The sequence below is a fragment of the Melanaphis sacchari genome, unplaced genomic scaffold (genome assembly GCF_002803265.2).
Source record: "Melanaphis sacchari strain LSU unplaced genomic scaffold, SCAv2.0 Contig462_pilon_pilon, whole genome shotgun sequence".
NCBI classification, from domain to species: Eukaryota; Metazoa; Arthropoda; class Insecta; order Hemiptera; family Aphididae; genus Melanaphis; species Melanaphis sacchari.
In genome coordinates, this window is record NW_020271306.1 from 58671 (window position 1) to 80758 (window position 22088).

The 22088-nt window shown below is 23.9% G+C and overlaps 1 protein-coding gene across 1 annotated transcript in view; it reads right to left on the reverse strand.

Annotated features, from left to right (window-relative positions):
* LOC112598246 (dynein beta chain, ciliary-like) overlaps positions 1 to 22055 on the reverse strand; it is a 60809-nt gene extending 38754 nt beyond the window's left edge. Inside the window, 26 exon segments of the mRNA XM_025344648.1 lie at positions 9104 to 9245; positions 10304 to 10530; positions 10612 to 10836; positions 12936 to 13181; positions 13934 to 13963; positions 14034 to 14182; positions 14445 to 14568; positions 14656 to 14821; positions 14956 to 15122; positions 15212 to 15434; positions 15569 to 15738; positions 15846 to 16031; positions 16091 to 16168; positions 16279 to 16501; positions 16617 to 16781; positions 17948 to 18143; positions 18264 to 18382; positions 18468 to 18604; positions 18707 to 18902; positions 18956 to 19110; positions 19189 to 19299; positions 19980 to 20264; positions 20365 to 20500; positions 21580 to 21677; positions 21740 to 21956; positions 21958 to 22055. Coding sequence (XP_025200433.1) covers positions 9104 to 9245; positions 10304 to 10530; positions 10612 to 10836; positions 12936 to 13181; positions 13934 to 13963; positions 14034 to 14182; positions 14445 to 14568; positions 14656 to 14821; positions 14956 to 15122; positions 15212 to 15434; positions 15569 to 15738; positions 15846 to 16031; positions 16091 to 16168; positions 16279 to 16501; positions 16617 to 16781; positions 17948 to 18143; positions 18264 to 18382; positions 18468 to 18604; positions 18707 to 18902; positions 18956 to 19110; positions 19189 to 19299; positions 19980 to 20264; positions 20365 to 20500; positions 21580 to 21677; positions 21740 to 21956; positions 21958 to 22055 — 4269 coding nt within the window.
* Positions 22056 to 22088: the final 33 nt, after the last annotated feature.

The following is a 22088-nucleotide window of genomic DNA, read 5'->3' on the forward strand; positions in this document are numbered from 1 at the left end:
TGCCGATTTTATTCTGATCACAGATCCGTAGTTTAATGAAGTCATTTCTAAGTTGGTACAAAAAATAATGTAATTAGGTAACAAGTATTGAATTGTTGTTGAAATTTCCAATAATTTAAAAAAAAGTACAATTATTAATAATTCTTAGATAATTTTATTTAAATGGTATGTTTTAATATAATACGGCTTTAAAATAAATCCTTATCGACAGCAAAATAACGGTGGAATAAAATGGTTTAACACCCATTAAAATCAATTTTAAATTCACGGATTTGGTTGGTTAATATTTTTTTAGAAAACAATAAAACCAATCTTTTCGATTAGGTAATTTGTAATAGTATTTATCGTTTGTGAAAATATAATAATTGAATATTATTCGGTGGCACAATAAAAATAAATATTTATATACATAATAAAAGGGTCATATTATATTTTATAGAATTTCACCAAGAATAATACTATAATAAATAAAGGAATATTCATTGAATGTGAATTACATATTTTGAACTATTTATATTATGTTCTAAGTTACTATTCGTGTAATCCTCGAATATTAATTTGAATATTCACGTTATAATAAAAACCAGTGTAAGAGAGTGTCAATTGTACAACTAGAGACTTAATTTAAAGTAATGCGAAAATGCAGAATACATGATTAATCAACTCACTCGTAAAAACAACATTCTTTTATTCTAATAATTTTATTTGGTAGCTAATATGTACTGGTACTATCCGCGTTATGATTCATGTGATACTATATAGTTCTAGGATTCTGGACCCTGAACTAAACACTAAACAACCTAGATAGTTGCTTTTGAATATTAATAATATTATATATGCTTAGTATTCAATCTCATTTGTTCATTGTACAATATACATAATTATTACTTATTAGTTATTATTTATTATACATTATATTAAATATTGCTTTATTGAGTAGTGCACCATACTATCACCGTGATTGTTCATTATAAATTTACATAATTCTTCAATTTACGCCCTTTTCGCATTTTATTATAGGTACCTACTGCGAAAAATATTTAGCATTTTCGCTACTATTTTTGATATCCATATTAAACAGAAATTGTGGTGAACTCATTTTAACTGAAGTTTAACACGCATAAATAATATGTATTATGTTAAATTATAAAAAAAATAAATATTAAGTAGGTACTTATCGTCTATTGAGTCTATCATCTGGATGAATGTATATTATAATATGTGTTTCTGTAAATACGTTATCAGTACACATTTAAATACATATAGATAACGATTTTAATAAATCACGCATGTGTATACAATTATTGTGCTTATACACACGATTAAAATAGCCAACTTTAATATAAATATGCGAGTGTGTTTTCAAGTGTATCAATGATGTATGTAAAAAAAACAGGAATTATTTTTGATGGAAAAATAAAAAATATGACGTCTGTATACTAAGCCTATACAGATTCACGCATAAATAATGTATATTCAAATCTATACATATAAAATCCAAATACCTCACTCACTAATCGCTGTATCTCGAAAAATACTCAACCTACGAACTTGAAATTTGAAATAATGGTCCCTTTAATACTTTCTGCACTGTTCAATAAGAAAGGATTTAAAAAAATGTTGCGATTAAGTGGACAAATTAATAATTGTAATTATTCGTTAATTAATATTTACATTTGCATTTTTACTGTGTGACGTGACGGCCGACCACGCGAGTTTCCAGCTACCTATACCGACTATACATATACCGGCCGGTGCGGCGTGTAGATATGAATTAGTCCAAGAAATTTATCGAAAAAAATATACACGGGCAAAACCAGATAATAATTCAACTATAGTATTAAATAAATAACCGTACTACAATCATCGTTTTTATTTATTGCATATAATACAATATTTTATATTAGTACATTAAACAGATATGTTATACATTAAAGCGACAAAAAATATACATTTGTCTGTTTTTATAGCGATATCCCTATAGTTAGATACCAAATGTTTATATTCTATTTCAAATTTAACAATATTAAAAAACTATAGTCAGATTAAATAAGCTGGTGTAACTGCGTGACTTTAAAATATAAAGGTTATTAGGCTAGTTGTTATCATATTTGTTTCATAACGATTGTATGATTAAATAATGTTTATAAAGTACTCGTGCTGTATATAATAATCTATTTATGTAATCTAACCTGCCGGAGAACGAATACCAATTGTATCCAAGGACCTTAAATTTAAAGTTTACCCATTATTACAATGATTTATGGCCTGTAGCGTATAGTTTTAATATTTTAAAAATTTACTCATTATTCCGTGTGAGACATTCAACATACCTAATGTAATCAATACATCAAAAACTATTATTTAAAGTTTACAGAAAAACGAAATGGAATGGTCTCTGTGTATGCCCTTAAATGCTGCTGGTTCACCTGTCAACTATAGATTACTTTAAATAGTTATAATGATATGAAAATAATATTATGCATGACTTCATTTCAATAGCCTCTTGATTAACAAAATTTAAAAATTTGATTGGCTCAAATGTTTATGAATCATTTGTACAGAAATTTGCACCATGTTTCATCATTTGTGCATAAATATTTACTATGATATCTCTAAAATAAAATTAAGAAACTTTGAAACATTGAAACAGTAAATCCTCTTCTAACGTAATTTTAATAATAAAAAAAATCGATACAACATACTACATTTTCTTAAATAAAAAACCTATAATTCATATTGATTCAACACATTAAATATAATTAATTAAAACTTAATCTTAAAAAATCTCTCATTGATACCTCCTAATAAAATATAACAGATAAATAATAAATGTGATGATTTAAAGATCATAAATCAGATAAACAATACAATTAAATAATATCACACACAAAATAGTTCATTATCTATATAATAATATTTTAATTTCCCACTTAAATAATTATATTTTTAATCACCCTTTTATAACTAACACATTTTAATCTTAAAGATTTATACGTAAAGGAACGTTGTAAATATTTATTTACATCTAAAGTTCTATAGATGGTCCTTCAAGCAATAAACTGGTTCATATACTCTTTGCTATAAATATTCTTACAGATAGTGTATTCTTCCATAATTGTAAAACAAAAACAGAAAAAAAAATAGATATTATATATAATACATTTCAATAATTTTATTTCATAATAATTGATTTAGATAATATATTTTTTTCGGCAACAATTATTTGAATACTAAACTGATTTTAATTTTAATTTAACATTGATCTAATGACATTAGTCATAAGATTAGACTGTCAAAAGAAGACTTAATTATTTTTGCCAACCAGAATTGATTATGTCTTTATATTCTATAATATATATCCTTGAAATTCTCAGTGTCATTAAAACAATTATTAATAAATAATGATTTATTGTAACTGTTAAATGAGGTATATTGTTGATTTGTCCTATTTTTATAAAAGATTGACCTTCGTTTATTAGTCGAGTATTACATTTTCTGGTTTATGTTGGTATTTACTTCAAACTTTAATCAAACAGAATGTGATTTAAAAACGATAAATGCATTAAATTACTGTTTCTACAGTCACTATTGAATTAAGCAAAACGCTATTTCATTAGACATCAAGCTAATCTTAATTTATTCCATAAAAAGTATTTGATATTCTACGAGATTTAAAAACCGTTGTTTAAATTTATTATGAATAATAAACAATAGACACATTGGCTTAGCATCAAAATCATAGATTAAATTATATAAAAAGTACAAAAATTCAAACACATTTAATAAACAAACAAAAAAGATTTTTTGCACAAATTCGAATATGCCTATAAAAAATGTATTTTTCATTTTTTATTTATCTTAAATTTCATTGAGTTTTTAATTCATTTACAATGTGTCTATACTTTAGTAGGAAAATTCTAAACTCATATTTATCTTCATAACCATAAGAAATAACCACCAAAAAAATACCCTGCAATTGTAATTTTAGGTATTATCTAAATATCAAATTCCAAATATTGATTATTAAATTACTTACTAATACGATCAAATAAAGCTACTTTTTGTAGGTAATAATACTTATCTTTCTACTTAGTTTATTTCAAATAAAAATAATATTAAATTCACATAACACGAATAATAATAGTAATAATATCCGTGCAATATTATGCTTTGGCTAATCGGAACTGATTGATTAAAAAAAAAAAAAAAAACAATTTTTTTGATACTTTAAGATTGACCATGAACTAAATATAGGAATGATATATTTCAATAGAAATTAAGGATTTTCATTTAAATGATAGCGCGTGATTTTTCAAGTAAAAAAATTTTATACTTTGAAACCAATTGATTTATTTATTAACTTTATTTATTATTTGAACCAATATCGCCTTAACAAACAATGTCAACATGGTATGAATAAATAATATCTTAAAATTTATTTTTATTTTTACTGCCCTAAAAAACGAAAAAACATATATTATGTTAAATCAATATATTCACCACCGCTCAGAATAAAAAAGTGGAAAGTAAGTAATCTTTTTTCCATAGAGTAAGTCCAGTGTATCTTGTTATTCTCGTTATTGAAGAAGTTACTGTTATAGTTAATGTATGTATATATATTTTAAATTAAAATTTAATGCACTGAATACAAAAACCAATTCTGAATAGTGAAAGTATGTTAGTCTATAACAGTATGTATATTTTATAATATATTTTTTAACATAACTCATTTTTAAATATCCACTATGAAATTACGGTTTCAAAATAATAAAAAAGTTGAGAAAATCCATTCTTCGAAAATGCTAATTTCTCAGTTTCTAAACATATTTTTATTTTTAATTCATTGTAATAAGTAATAATTTCATATTATAATTAAAATTTAATAAGAATTTAGATATCTTCGTATTTTAGTTCCTTTTTTTTTTAATACTAGCTAGTATGTATTTACTTTGACTAGAATTGTTATAAAATCTTAATATAAATAACCATAATTATTAATTAATAAATATAATATATAAAGATATACAGACAGTAACTATGGACAATAAATAAATATTTTTATGTCAAAAATTGTAGTTATGTATAATGGTAACTAACAAACAGACACAACGGGAATATAAGGTGGTATTCTAAAGTTTAGAAACTTAAAACTATTATTTAAGCTATTTTAAAAAAAGATATTAACCAATACAATTTATGAATAAGTACCTATATTATTGTAAGTTTCAATCTGTATGCCAGTAAAACTGTAACAATAAAATTAACATTAATATTACGATGGAGCCTCAAACTTAAAAGTTATCTTGTAAACAATAAGAGGAAGAGAATTTGAATTACATCTACATTATTATTTGAAAATAGAAACTAGACATGTCATAGTTATATTTATTTTTTTACTAGCCGTTGTTGTTTCCGTATAAATTTTGATGAATACAATATGTTAGATAAATAGGTACCTATGTATGAGGTATGACTAACGTCGAATGCAGAGTACGCGATAACCTTGAAGTCAATTTGAAGGTTAACATATCGAGGCAAAGCTAAACTAAATTTTGAATATCATGCTTAGGTAACTACATGAATCCTAACAATATAATTTTAAAAAGACGTCACACCAGCATGTGTTGTCGCCATCTTATTAACGAATAATAATCCAATATTTAGGTTCAAAAATTCCAGTTTTGTGTTGTTAAGTTAAATACTGGAGTTAATTGACCTATTATCAAAATTACAATTAAGAACATTATATGTGTTGTCTCTTTATATTATGTTAATGTTTAAATAATTTATGAGCATTATTAAATTTTAATACTTTACATACACAAATAAAAAAAAAAATTAAAGATTGGGAGATTTTAAACCTTGAAAAGTTTAATGTGTGTATCTTAGCAGATGTATATATTATATTATTCCCAAAATTTATTTGAATGGTAAAACCTAATGTTCTGTTTGAGTTTTTATTTCGAACAATTATTCATAAATATGATTTAATTTTATAAAATATATTACTTAAGCACTTATTATAAAATTCACACAATAAAACAATAACATTAGCAAAACATTAATTAAAGTAGGACATTGAAACAATATTTTTATCACATTTTTATCATTCATTATAAAAACTAAACAATAAATTACTAAATCGATACAACTTGATGTTGTGTATTTTGTGTGTTTATTAAATTTTATATTATACATATTATATTATGTACCTTCTTATAGTACACAGAATAACTACAGACGTTATATCATACTATAAACACGTTCATATTAAAACATTTAATTCATTTTTTACATACCTACATAATATATTATGTTAGGTTGAGAATTTAAGTTTTTTTTGTTATTTACGTATTTATATTCACCGATCCGCGTATAAATAGATAGGTATAATATATATATATATTTATATTTTTTTTTAAAATCGAGGTATGTTTACTTTAAAGTTGAAAAATTACCTAAGTATACTAGTTTAGGTACAAATACTATAAACAAGAAATAAAAATAAATTGACGACAGTATTATTGTTAAGTTTTATGAAAATTTTAGTTGTATTTTCAATTTAATTTAAAATTATTTTAAATGACTGATCGTATCACTGCGTTGTGTTATTAAAAACGTCTGTGTAATTAACATTGCTATATTGTTTGTGTAAACAGAATTTAACTGTATTAAACATCAACTTAATAGCAGAAACGATTATATACGAATTAAAAAAAAATACCTGACCATCTCATTAGTATAATACATATTTTAGTATTTTAACAACAAATAATTTCAATAGTGTTTAGTACTATGTGACCAGTTATAGATAGTATTTAGGCGAACAATAAGTACACACCAACATTTAAAATATCTATTGATTTTAGCCTTGGAACAGAAATATTCAGATAGCCATACTGTAGGTTCATAAATGTTAAAATGTTAAGCCACAAGATTACAATATAGAAATTTTTATTTATTAATTTTTTTTTCCATAACAAACACGTTATGATTTCAAAAAATAGATAGATGTATAATTGAGAAATAATTCATGTATGAAATCATATTAGATTTTTATCAAAGCGATGAATTTGCATGATCATGTTTATATTGGTTTCTCTAAAATATATTTTTTATGTTTTTTTGCGTGAGCAATCATCTTTTAGACAAGTTAAAATTCTATAATTTTTAACTAGTTCAACTTTGAGGGTAATTTCTAGTAGTAAATCGAATTTAATTGGTACTTTTAGGGTTCCAAATTTAAAAAATATACAACAGGGGAGGTTAAAAATAAAAAATATGATTTCCAATTATTTATACCACGAATCTATATTTACGTTGGTTTGACAAATATACCTATCGAATTATGAAAATACTAATAACAATAAAAACACGGTATAACATAAATACACTATTCTTGAATATAAAATCTATAATATCTATAATATCTCCATAGCTCAAAGTCATTTTTCGTTAAAAATGATTTATCATGAACACCAATTATTTTATATATGTACATACCATACAAATTACAGTTCTAACCTATTCAATGACGAGATGAACTTGAAACCTACTATAAATTATTTTATTTTTTTTGAACCTAGGTACCTTATAACCGTACAATCTGTTGCCATAAATAACCAAACTATACCAAAATCAATACTGCTCGTTTTTTAGTTTTAATGCTAAATTATATTGAATATATCTAAGAAAAACTAACAACCTTTACTAGGCTCTAAACATAAATCTCATCATAACATATTTTTTTAAATTTGATTTCTAATCAAAATTATTTTTTTATAAAACTCTAATACTGTCAGTCTAGAGTCTAGACATATGATATCCAATTATGAGGTGCGACCAAAAAACTAAACATTAACAAATTTTAAACAATCCAATCAATTTTTCTTAATAAATTCACAAATTTTCTATTATTTTATTAATTTTATTTCAATGTATTTCAATTAATATTAAAAATACGTTTTTAAATACTAGATTGAGGTTTCTCAAACACGTATATAATTTACATATTAAAATCATTTATTTTTTTTTAAATTATTTATTTACTTTCGATTTTTTTATAAAATTAAAATGAAAAATAATTTTATAAATTATCTGCAGAATTGCAGTCTGCGAACACTACAAAATTCAAAATGTTGTTATTATTTAGAATTTATATAAATATTACTATTATTTCTAAAAATGTAACCTATTTTAATAATTAATATTAAAAAAAAAAAAAAATTTGGTCGGGAAATTTTCTATTTATTGTAAAATATTAAAATATGTATTTAAAATACATTCTCTGGAGAACCAGACTAGTATTTCAAATCTTGTTTAAGTATTTCAAAATTCAGATTCAGAGTTGAAAAAAAAACTATTATTTTAATCAATCAATCTAAGTATGGCTATAGGTTATACGTTATTTTAAGTTATACCTTTGAGTGTTTTGAAAAATATACGGCGCATCGTATACCTATTTAATGAATTAGCGTATACTCTGTAAAAATAGTACAAATAGGTACGCACGAATGCCTTAAAACTTTTGAAAACATTTTGTAGGTAGCTTGTAAGTAGAATGAGATTTGAATATTAAGTAATCTACATTTAATATAATTCAATTAATTAATTAATTATTGCTTTTTGAAAAGTTGAATCTGATAAGGTTAGTACTTATACTTGTAATATCAGGAAAAAATTGTATTTCATTAATACCTTAAATGCATAAATAAGCATGTAGCTTATAGTCCTATAGTTTCTTTTTTTATAAAAACACCACTGTTCCATACTTAATAAATTATACTTTGATGTAATTTCTTAGTATTTCAAATAATATGACTCTTTTTGTTTTAATATTATCAATAGATAAATAATAAATGATATAAACCAATTCAATAAGTATTCCTACACCTATATAATACTTACATAAAATTATTGACTTTGGAATCTAATTTTCCAAATAATCATATGTCTATATTGTCTATATACATATATCATAAATTTTAGCTTAATAATTTCATAGAAAGAGAAACGTATTATTTTAAGTCAGACAACCCTAAATTTCAAATAAAAAAATGTTTCTATACTACATATAATATGTGATTATAACACTACTCACTGGTCCACTACAGTCACAATTTTCGTTAAATTTTACGTATTCACCGTCCTTGGCGTGCATTCCTGCAGCTACTTTCTTCTCAGTTGTTTTCGAATCAATAAATTCAAGTGATGCTATTGAATCAAATAATTTTATCATATGTCTGAAATATTAAATCATATAATTTAAAGCAAATAGGAATATATATTTTTTTTCCTAATTATTTATAGAAAGCATTTAAATTTTAAATAGTGTGTAATTATATTTTATCATAGTTATATTATTAAAATTTAGTGGTTCTACTATAAAAAAATTCGTAGAAATTGTTCGATAAATAGTTTTTAAATTGTATTTTGAGAGTATAAATGATGTATTATGAAAAAACAGAAAATCACAAATACCCAATCTTTGAATTTCACTAGATAATAAATAATTTACCATTAGCTATAAGTAAAAATTTCATTTATATGACAGTAACAACTTATTTTTATTAGCACAGTTTATATACATATTTTGTTCATAGTTTCATACACTTATTATTCATGAATTTATGCTTAGTGATTTTGAAATAGTTTTGTTATTATATTATTGAGTGATGAAATAAATATAAAAAACCTACATTTATTTATTTTATAATATATTAATACATCAATTGCTTATCTAATATCACTAATACCTATGAGTAGCTACTTAAGAATACCCAATTATAATTTATCACTAGCATAAAAAAATATTAAACATATAATGTACCCATTTACGCACAAACAACCCGTGTATTTTTATTTTAGCAAATTAAAGGAAAAATTATTATTTCAGTCTTAGTTATTTTTAGATTTTCGAGCTTTTATTTTACTTTTAATTTAGAATCGAAAATTCTACATAAAATTATATAATATAAATAATTTTATGTTATCGAACGTGTATAAAATTTGATTTAAATTAAATCGATCAAAATTGAAATATATTATATTCTTTCAGTAATAACAAATCAGACACATGAGTCATGACACCTTGTATATTTGCTTAATTAAAACATTTAAAAACTAATTATTAGTAAGTTGTTAATTAGATAATTGCCAACATAAATTTATACATCCAACTATATTAAGTATTAACAATGATTATTTATAATCATTTCATATTTGACGATTTCAAAAGCATACTATTATTGGATGTAATTTATTAATCGAATTCTATGCGAAATGTTTTTATTTTAATTACCTGACGACTAAATCTGGATTATTTCCATTGGACAAGATGTCTAAGAGATCAGCGGCAGATACAAAATAAAATCTTGGGAACGCTAAACGTTTTGTTTCTAAATATTCTGCCAGGGCTTTTTCGCACAAAGTTAAATGGCCGTGTAAATCGTCCAAATGTTTTATTAACCCGGGTTTATTTGTAGCTTCAATCACTTTAGGTGTTTTAGACATGTTTGCCATAAGTTCCTAAAAATATTTAAATTAAAACTATTTTAATTCAAATTCAATATTATCTAAAAAAAAAAAATTAGCACATTATAAATTTACTTTAAATTCAGAGTCAATACGAAAAAATCTTTCTGAATCTTCTGGTAATTGTTTACGAATATCATCTGAACTCATGAATATTGATTCTAAATGCATCCATGTTCGTTGCACCTCGAACCATGAGTTTATTACTTGATCAGCTATACTTAACTTTTGTTGCCAACTAGAAACTTCTTCCAAGAAAAATGCCACGAACTTCGAAGTCATTAAATTTTGTAATTGTACCTTTAGTATAATATAGGTAAACAGAAAGCAATCAATAATTTTATAATAATTATTAATATGGAATTAACAATGAAATAAAATAGTGTAATAAAAACTATTTCAGTCCAAATTTATTTATAATATAAAATCTCGATAAATATCAATAAACTAATACTACTAATACATATACTATAGATTCATTATATACTAATATTTCGTATATCTGATTCTGATAGTATCTTTTATTTTAATAACTTAAAATAAATTTTATTGATTTAACTCTATATTAATTTATTATATAATAACATTTTTAATATTATATTTAATTGATAATTTGAAATTATTGTTATTGTATTAGATATATATACATTACCATTTACCACAAGACAATAGTTGTAACAACAGACTAATAAATATAGTGTTTACTGATTAGGTAATAGATTTTTTGTGATAATTCAACTTTTTAATTGTACCTATAGTGTATTGTTATGCATTTATAATTATTGTATGATTTTATGTACACAAAAATATTTTTATCAACAACCATTAAATAATTACCAATATGGCAATATACTATTGAATAAAAATATTTATTTGTAACTAGTTTTAAATATTGTATTATTCGTATAATTATAGGAAAATGTATTAATATTTTCAGTTTTGTAGTGTAAGGAATATGATGTCCATGATTTCCCGTCCTCTCAACTTTCTCTAGTCGATTTAAAATAATATTGATTTAAAAATTCAAAAATCAATTTACAAAATATTGACATCATTTTCGAGTTGAAGAACCAACTTCATAGATATTATAGACATCATAGACAGAGCATTACATAGGAAATTCAAATTAATTTTAAAAATCGAACATTGCCTTGCACTATTGGAGTTGAAAGTAAATAAATGTAAGATTCAAGCAAGCTGTATGATCATTATTGATAAAATTTTCTGTACCTACTGATAACTAAGGAGAATGAAGCAATTAGATTACTTAACTTTTTTTTCATTAATTAAAAATTCATTATAACAATATATCTTATGGGTCAGCAATTATGTTTTTATATGTTTTGATTGCACATTTAATACAAAATAAAAGGACAACTGTGACAAACAAGATCAAGTTTCAAAGATCTCTGCAGTTTGACGGCCTTATCGTAAGTCGTTATTTAACAGTATAACACTTGAATTATACCATGACCTATTATTTTGCAACATTGAAGATATGTCGAACATAAATTCATTTAAAACTTGTTTTATATTTGTAGTGGAATATGGAATTGAAAATAAATTATATTATTATAATATTAGTTATATACTTATATATAATAGAAAAAATGGTAATAATATAAACTATAAGTACATTTAAATGGATTTTTAATAAAAGTCTGTTTAAATTTATAATCTACATTAATGATTAATAATTATTAAGATCGTATTAAATGAATAAATCAAATTTTTTCTACTAACAAATTAACTAAACTAAACATTTTTAAAGAAATTTACCAGAAATTAAAACATAGATTTACAGTTGTATAAATAATACAATAAACTAAATGAAATGAAACTAGTTACTACATTACAAATTTAATACAATTATAAATATAACTTTCGTAATAATTTTAAATTAGAACGACCAAATAATAAATTTTAAGTAGTTACTTAGAGGTAAATTAAGATGGATCCAAATGTAAATTTTTTACTGATTCAAATAAAAAAAAAACTAGCTTTTGGTTCAAATAAAAAAAAAGATTTAAGTAGATAGTAAAAAATGTAACGTGCTTAAGTATAGTAGGTCTTGTATTCGTTTTAAACAATAACATTAGTATAGTTTAAATAAATAATGTATTTGCCATAAAAGAGCAATTTAATTACTTCAAAATATTTATAAACATAATATAATTATTATAGTATTAATAGAACAATATAATAGACACTCGAGAAATTTTTATTAATTATTATAATTTTAAAATCAATATAACCCAAAATCTTCTGAATTTTCTTCTGGGAAAAAAGATTATATCATTAGAGAAAATTACTTTATAATTTATTTTTTATTTTTAAAACAAAAATAAATAAAAGACTTAAAATAAATTGTTTAGTATACTTTAAAATAGGTAACTCACTTGGTTTTCTTCAAGCGTTTCAATTAGTTTTTCACTTGCTCTTAACAAACTGCATCCTGTACGGCTATGAGTTTCTTGATAAAATTCCATAGCGGCCCAAGTTGTTTGAAGCTCGCGTAACATTTTTTCCATAGACATTTCCTTTACTGCTTTATCAACTATGGTCTTAACATCGTCTTCACATTCGTGTAAATTTAATGCTAATAACTCAGCTAAGGTAGTACCTTGATCCATAACAAACTTAACCTAAAATTTAAATCATTTAATTTAAATAAATTCTTTATAATTACATTTTACTCGTTTATATTTTCAAGTTGTCAACTACAATTACATTTTCCTTATTAATTAAAATATACATAATACACATTTAAAATATGATAGTGTCAATTAACTTAAATTAAATTTAAGAGGTATGAATTTTGAATTTTTATAATATTTAGATAAATAAACAGTGTTATTTTTTTTTTTTTTAACGCAAGACACTTATTTTTCAGCTATTTTTTTGTATTTTGAAAACTTATATAAATAATCAAACACATTCTTTTTACCAAAATATCTTTAACTATATTTTATCTACAAAACTTTTTTTAAACTCAATAATATATTTATTTTAATTTTCTGTACTGAAATGATATATTTTCGGTAAATGTTTACAATTTTTATTGAAAAAATACTTTCAAAATCACAAAAAAAAAAACATGAATGTCCTACGTTAAATAATCCAAATTATGTAAAATGTATTTAATAAATGTTTAATTTTACTTATTACAATTGTTTTAATATCATTTAGTTTTAGGTATGCTACAAATACATATAATTTGAATGCTTTTACATTATAATTTTATGTATATTTATATATATATATATATAGCCCACGAGTGATTTCAAGGCAATACGCAAATAATAGGACGATTCACAATGCATACAACACACACAAAAGACAAATACAATTACAACAAGCAACGCACAAACACATCGTGTTTCGATTGTTTACTCACATCATACGCTTCAGGTAAATCGGCTAATGTCTGTAAACATGTTTTGGTATTGATTTGTTCAATTAGGGATTTCAAACGAAAAAAATTAACTTCATCTTACTTTTGTAGAGCCCATGAGTTGTTTCCAATGACGTTCGCGAATCGCCGGGTTTTGCAGTTCACCGACAGCTCTCAGAGATGTTACCATATTCTTCACTGTAGCTTCTAAACACGTATAGGTATCCCACGATCGCATCTCTTTATCCAACGCTATATTATATCACGAATAGATAAATAGTAGACTTTACAATATTACTAGCCTAAGTTATAATTAAATACAATTGTTTATAAATAAATATTTTCTCTAATAATGCCAGTATGAGAGTATGCCGTATGTGAATATATTTAAATTATACAGAATAATATAAAATACAGATAACATAGTTTTATACCTATATATTTAATATAAAATATTATAATTTATAATAAATAAATAAAGATATTAATTAATAATTTATAACGATATACCGACCTCTAATTTCCTTCGCAAACTTTTTACATTCTATATCCATGTTTTCAACATCCACCTTACGCCAAGGAGTAGTTTTCCAATCGTTTATGCACGAATGAACTAAATGAACATAATCCCAAAGTTGCTGGAATAATTTTTTTTAACCGCAATCATTATAATATTAATTTTATACTCAAATTACAATATTATATATTAGAATCACTTAACGAACTTTTAACAATTTCAATTCCTTTCTGCATTGTTTAAGTAGTTTGAATTCCGGAACGTTCACTTCAAAAAGTGATGCAGACTCTTGTATTTGAGCCATATTCATCTCGAACTCTATTATCTTAGCGTTGGCGTCATTCAATACAAAATATGGATAAGAACAATCGTACCTAAATTTTCATTAAATTAAAATTTATTTTCATCAGTCGTTGTGATGAACTTAATAATCATGATAATTTATGTATTATCTATATAATATAAGTAGATCATTTTAACGTGTAATTATTAATTTTTTTATTTTTACCTGAAAATGTTAGATTTTTTGAAAATTTCTCTAAAAAAATTAATTCTACTATCAAAATGCGATATTCTGTTTCGTATATTATTGACTTCGATTGCTTGCAGAGGAGCTACTTGTTGTTTGATATTAATCGCTAATTTGCAAGTATTGTTCCAAAGTTCTGGAAGCTCCTAAAATAAATTATTATATCTATTATAGTAATTTTTTTATATTTATTATGTATATTGTATATATTATAAAATATTAATTAAGTCGAAACCTGTAATAAAACGTTAACTTCTTCTGATAGTTCCATATCATAATATTTCAACAATTGTATAGTATCTGTAAGAGGTTGGAACATTTCGTCTGTTGTAGCTTGTCTTTCTTTTACATTATACAAATAGCCCATAACACTGACGAGAACTTCATAATCTCCTTCTATCACAGGTTGCATTAAACCTCCATCTGCGTCTTGAATAAACTTTGCCAAATCAAATAGACTAAAAAAAAATAAGAAATAATTTAACTTTTAAATCAAACTATATATAAGGATTAAAAGCATATTTAAGATATTTCACTTATTCAAAGTACTACACTAAATTATCGATATATATGTATATATAATACGTTTTACCTATTTGTTACAGTATCCATCAAATGTTGTTTAAACATATGACTCCATTTGCATACAGTGTTCAATAATGCTTGTTTAAAAGGTCTCATATCTACTTGAAACCATGAATCGAATACTTGAACAGATTTTAACTGTTCTATTTCACAATAAAGACTTTCGAAATTGTCAATCTATAACAACAAATATGTTTATTTAGCAATATTTGTATAAAATGATTTAAGATTAATAGATATGAAAAAAAAAAACTTTTTAATTAGTCTAAGAATAATAATAATACTTGTTCCTTAAATTGATCCATTGTGGGATTCACAATAGGTGGGGAATAAGTATCATCGAGTGACATATTTTCATATTCTTCGATTGAAAGCGGATGTCCATATCGTAAAAAATGTTGCATATAAAGTTCTCGATCATCCAACCATAAGTATGAATAGTTTTCAAAATTTACACAATAATCATTTGCCTAAAACCAAACGTATTAATAGTTTCAAAACAATACTTATAAATTTAAATGTCGATTACTTCTCTTATCACTCGAGTTACTGTATTCATAATATCTTCTTTCATATCGCAAATGTCAGCATTTGAATTCATTTCTTCCTAAAGTGTTAAAATAAAAAAATTTCTTAATTTTTTTTAAATACCAGCATTTTGCATTTATACAATAATTTAATCAAATTTAAATTTAAAATCTTATTTGTCTGACATACAAAGTAATCACTAGTATTATTTTTGTCGCAAATCCGTGGCATCAGCTTAGAAAGTTCAATTATTTCTTCGATTATCCTCTGAATGATAGAACAAAAATTACCTTCGGTATTCGAATCTAACGAGGGTGTAAAAACTAAATCCGGTTCGTGTAATTCAAGACAAGCCTCAAATAATGGTGCATTTGATACTCCCGGGATCATATTCTCTGCTATATAACATAAGCTGAAAATATCAGATGATCGAAAATACAATATTTCTTCTACGTCAACGAATGGTTTATATTATATATACACTTGTGTATGTGTGTGTGTGTGTGTGTGTAATGATAAATGGTCACCTGCATCCTATAGCGTTCAACAAAGCATCAGCAACAATGGAATCTATGAAAGCCACATAATTTTGCCATTGCTTGACATTCGTTTGGTCTTGCATACCAAATAATACGCAATTTTCTTTGAGGAGTTTATGAATTTCCGTAGCAGCTTTTTCAATTTCTTTTCGTCTACGCAGTATAAATTATATAGTTAGTACTTAGTGACGAGTTGCCAAATATAATACGTAATTGTTGTTTACAAATAGTTATTAATAGAGGCTGTATAATGAGTTTGGATCTTCGTATACAAAATAAATTTAAAATATCAGCGTTTCAAATTAAACTGATTTCATAAACAAAATTATTTTACTTCACATATTAATTCCTATTAATATAAGAAGTATTATTAATGCGTAATGCGTATACATATGAAAACTTTGCATATTTTATACATTTTATTTTTATTTATTATAATAGATGCCATTCGGCTTTTAAAGATTGTAATAGCAATATAAATTAACAAATCTTATGATGAGTGGTAAATTAAAAAACAAATACAAGATATAACAAAATTAATTGAAATTACATATTAAATTAATATTAAAATTATAGTTAAATATAAAATATATAACTACTCGTAATTAAAAATTATATCATGAGTTATGAGAAGTTTGCAAAGGTACGAAAAAAGTATACATTCTTAGATGATTAACTGAATTACTTTATTTCTGAAGTTCTGAATATTTAATTACTTGCGATAAAAACGTGATGTTTATTAACTATTTTCTGATGGCCAAGAATTTGTAAATAAATGTATTTGAATTGCGTAGAATATATGTTCTGATAAATATGTATGGTAAACTATAAATATGAACATTAATCAAAAGTGAATAAAAATGCCAATAAAAAGTATTATCTACTAAAAATAATCTAATTATTTTTATTTCATATTATAACATGATCAAAAAAAAAAAAAAACTGTTGGATGGATTTCATTGTTTATTTATCTCTTTATATTGATGCGCATATTTCACTATTTTTGAAAAGTATATTTAATATATAATATACAGTATTTAATCATAGTTTTTTTTTATCTACCTGCTAATAGGTATATACTTCAAAACACATAGATAATATGTCTCAGTATATGGTACAAGCCACAAAATTATAAAGTGTATAACATAAAGGTTATCAGGAAAATATAATAGTGAGCATTAGTATGCACGTACATAATTTTTAAATGTAATATTATTGTATATACTTATGTTATTTAAGAATTAAGAAATGTTAACTAATTAATAATTACATTGGAATAGCTGTATTTTATATTGTATTGTAATGCATAATAATATTACCTTTTGGAAAATCGTTCAATGCGATCGTCCATTGCCAATAAAGTGTCTTTTTTGTTATCTTTTCGACATAATACCGGCAGTCTGGCCCACGAAGATATTGCAGATCGCATCCGTTTAATATTTTCTTGTGTTTTTTGTACCCTACGGTATAATTTATAAACAAGGTCTTGAACACTTCCAATGTACTCGTTAAGACCTAACATTTTTGATTTAATTAAAAATTGCTTACGTAATGTAATAATTTGGTAATATTTTTTGTACATATTAATACTTATATATATATATATGTATATATATTTATATAGACATTATATACCTTCAGAATTCCAATTTAATGAATATTCGCCTTTTTTAACTAATTCATCGATTTGTTGAATCTCTTCTTGAACTAACTGAAATTCAATTTCTCGGCTGTTGTTTCTTAATTTATTGTAACTAACATGTATAATTCGTTTTACTATTAGCAGGTACATATAATAATAATGATAATAATACTTAAACTAAATAATAACTAGCATACCATTCTTTTGTGTTATTAAGATTAATGCAGTATATTCTATATGTATCTTCACGTTCGTGAAATTGTAATGCTTCAATAGGTATATCATTCAGTTCATATGAACGAAAATAATGAACTTCTCTTAATATCGCTACCAACTAAAAATATTTATATTATTATCGGGTAAATAATATTAAATATACCAGTAGATACTCGTTAAATATTAAACAATAGAAAATATATTTGAATATTTGATTCACCTCTGGATGAAAATTGAGTTGTAACTCATTACACTTAGATCTACGATTAAATAATGGCAACTTTAATAATTCTTCGCATCTTTTTGATACAGAACCTTTCCAATTATTTATTAAATCCGATTCAAATGTATTTAATGAAACAATCATATCATCTACTTCTTTAATAACCGATTGAGCCTTTTTTGACTGGACGATTCTAAACATTTATTTAATCAATTTTAATTAAACACAAGTTTAATAGTATATTACGGATGATCTAGATTTTTAAAACATTGTATTGGATGCTCAACTCTAGCTTTAAGAGTTTTTGACCATTTCAAAGAACCAGCTATTGGGGGCATAAGCTTATCAACGTTTGCTGAACCCTGAGTTCTTATAGCAATTAGTTGGCTCTCGAATAAATTCTATAGACAAATCATAATTATAGTAATTAATAATTATGATATAATAATCATTTTATAAGCACGTCTATATACACTAACTTTACAAATTGTAACTTCGTTAGACAACATGTTCAAAATTTTACCATAACTACTTGTAAACATATCTTTCATGCCAGACCGATCCATTACGACACCCACAATTTCAATTAACTATAAAATAATAATTTATGTTTATTAGTTTATAACCGACATTATAATATTATTAAAAATAATTATAATTATAATTTACAAATATTTATATAATATGTTTAAAAATAATAATTATGTAGTACATTTTCGTACAAGTAAATAATACATAATAGTAAATGTTTATTTTATAGGATATAGCTCTATTATGCCAGTACTGTCACTTTCAAATATTAATACCAAACCTTGACAGTGTGATATACTTTTTTTATACATTTTTTCAATTTAAAATATACAGTTATACATATTAATATGTATATATAAATAGGTAATAAGAACCTACTTACATAATATTTAAACTTTATATAACTTAAATCTTAAATTTTAAGTCATAAAATAAAATTAGTTCAAGTTTTAGTTAAACTTAAATACTTAAACTATACGTGTACCAACATATTATTTATTTTAAAATGTTGAATATTCGCAATTTGAATAAACAAATATTATGTAATCTTATAATTTACTATAAATAAATTAATTACAAATATTTTTGAATAAGTATAAAATTCGTGGCTTAAAGTGTATGTAAGTGGGCCGTGAAAGGAGGATTTCGTGCACATTACAATATAGTTTAATAATGATCTAAACAACTGTATAATTTGACATTTACATGCTATTATATATTTTGCATCAAAAACACTTACCTTGAAAACACTGTCTAAATTATAGCTATCATCAAACGCTTGACTGAGCGTAAATGCTAAGCGATGGTCTAAGTCCTTGATACTCTCTTTAAATTGTTCATAATCTACTTCAAAGCGTTCGTCTTCTGGTTCAAGAACATCGTATGCTTTACTAGAAAACAATGAGAATTGCTCATTGAAATCTGAATATATTTCAGTTATACGAGAACTTAGTAATCGACCTTTAAGTCCGCTAAATTCGATCCTTTCCAGTTTTGTAAATTCAACAACCGTATCGAAAAACCACTAACGAATAAAATAAGCGTTTATTAACAACCATGATAAAATTTAAGTTTTCTATGTTAAGTAGGTTGGTAATCAAGTAATGTATAAATATTAAACATACTTCAATAATTTGTAATCTTCGAATAAATAAGTCAGTACGGTTGAAAATTATGTTTGGATGGAAAGTCCACAAAAGTGCAGTTTCTTCATTTTGGAAATACGACGGCAATTTTTTACGATAATCGTTGAATATAGTCCTTAAACATAATTGTGTACACATTTATGATAGATATGTTTATTGGTGAATATACACCAAGATCAAGTAACACAAATATTAACGACAGTAAATATTTTTGACACAGGATTTTGTGGATATTTTGTTTTTTTTTTTAATAATCATGGAATAAAATATCGTACATGACATTTAATAAATTATTTTGGTGATAACTTCTTATACATACAATAAAGAGAGTTTCACGGTGAACTGACAATTGCAATAAATTTTATTCTATCGAACATTTTTAACTTTTTTATTTAATTATCAATTGTCATCTGCGCTAAATTTTAATTAATTTTTCAATTTTTTTTTTTTAATTTTCAAGATAACCATTTTATTGATATGATTTTTAAAACATGTTCACAAAAAAATAAATAAAAAATATTCAGCTGTTTACTTTCTACGATTTTTTGAAGTTTGCATAATTTTATATTATTTCAAATAGATTTTCTGGATAATCGATTATCAATAATCGCTGTAACACTGATAAACAAGAAATAAATTTGAATTTAAGCAAACTTTAAAAATTATTCGAAAATTATTGATTCAACCTTAAAAAAAAAATGGTTATCTTGATTTTTTTAAATATCAAATAGAAATTTTTTAATTTTTTAATTTTGCATACAAAGTATTAAAAAAAAATTCGAAAAATATTTTAAATGTAGCGTAGACAACGATTGACTATTTAAAAAAAAAAGTTGAAAATGTTCAATGAAACAAAAGTTATTACAATTGTCAATTCATCGTTAAACACTGTTATGTTCTACTGTTCTACTGGTACTTGAAATATTTAAAAAATAAATATTTGTTATATCATTTGTTGGGGGCTATTGTGTTATTTATTTAATAATTTTTATCTTAAAAGTTTTAATTTACAAGCAAATTTTATGATTTATTATATTTTCATAAACCTTAATATTTATCTTTTTTAAATTCAAGTATAAGACTAAAACAGTACATCATAAATTATATTTTTAGATTTTGTTTTTAAAGCTAAGTCCCTGAACTATTAGCAATTGTTAATTTTATTGTGAAATGTAAAAATTAAAAAAATGTTACCTAAACTTTTCAAAAATAAATATACAATGGCGGACTCTCAATTTTGTTTCATGAATATCACTTTGAAATATTGATGTTGGATCCAAATATCGAACTGCCTGTAGATAAAAAAAACATGAGAAATGGAAAATTATGATTCGATATAAACTTTTATGCTAACCTGTGTGATCAATAAATTACATATTTGCTTTAAAAGAACAATAATCTTGCCGGAACTACAGTAAAATCGAGAATTAGACCACACTAAACAAACGACATGCATCAGTGGACTTAAGCATATAGCTATGTCACCGAAATCAGTTTCTTCTAATAATTTGAAATGCTTTTGTAACGGCTTCAGATAGCGAACGATGTCATTAGCTTCTTCCAGTGCTGAATAATCAGGGGAAAAACAAATCGTATCGAGTGTTATAAACAAATTATGAATTCAATAAAAACTACCAGAAACGACATTGGCATAGATATTCTTCAAACATGGGTAATAAGCACTGTTAGTAAGCTGAACGATA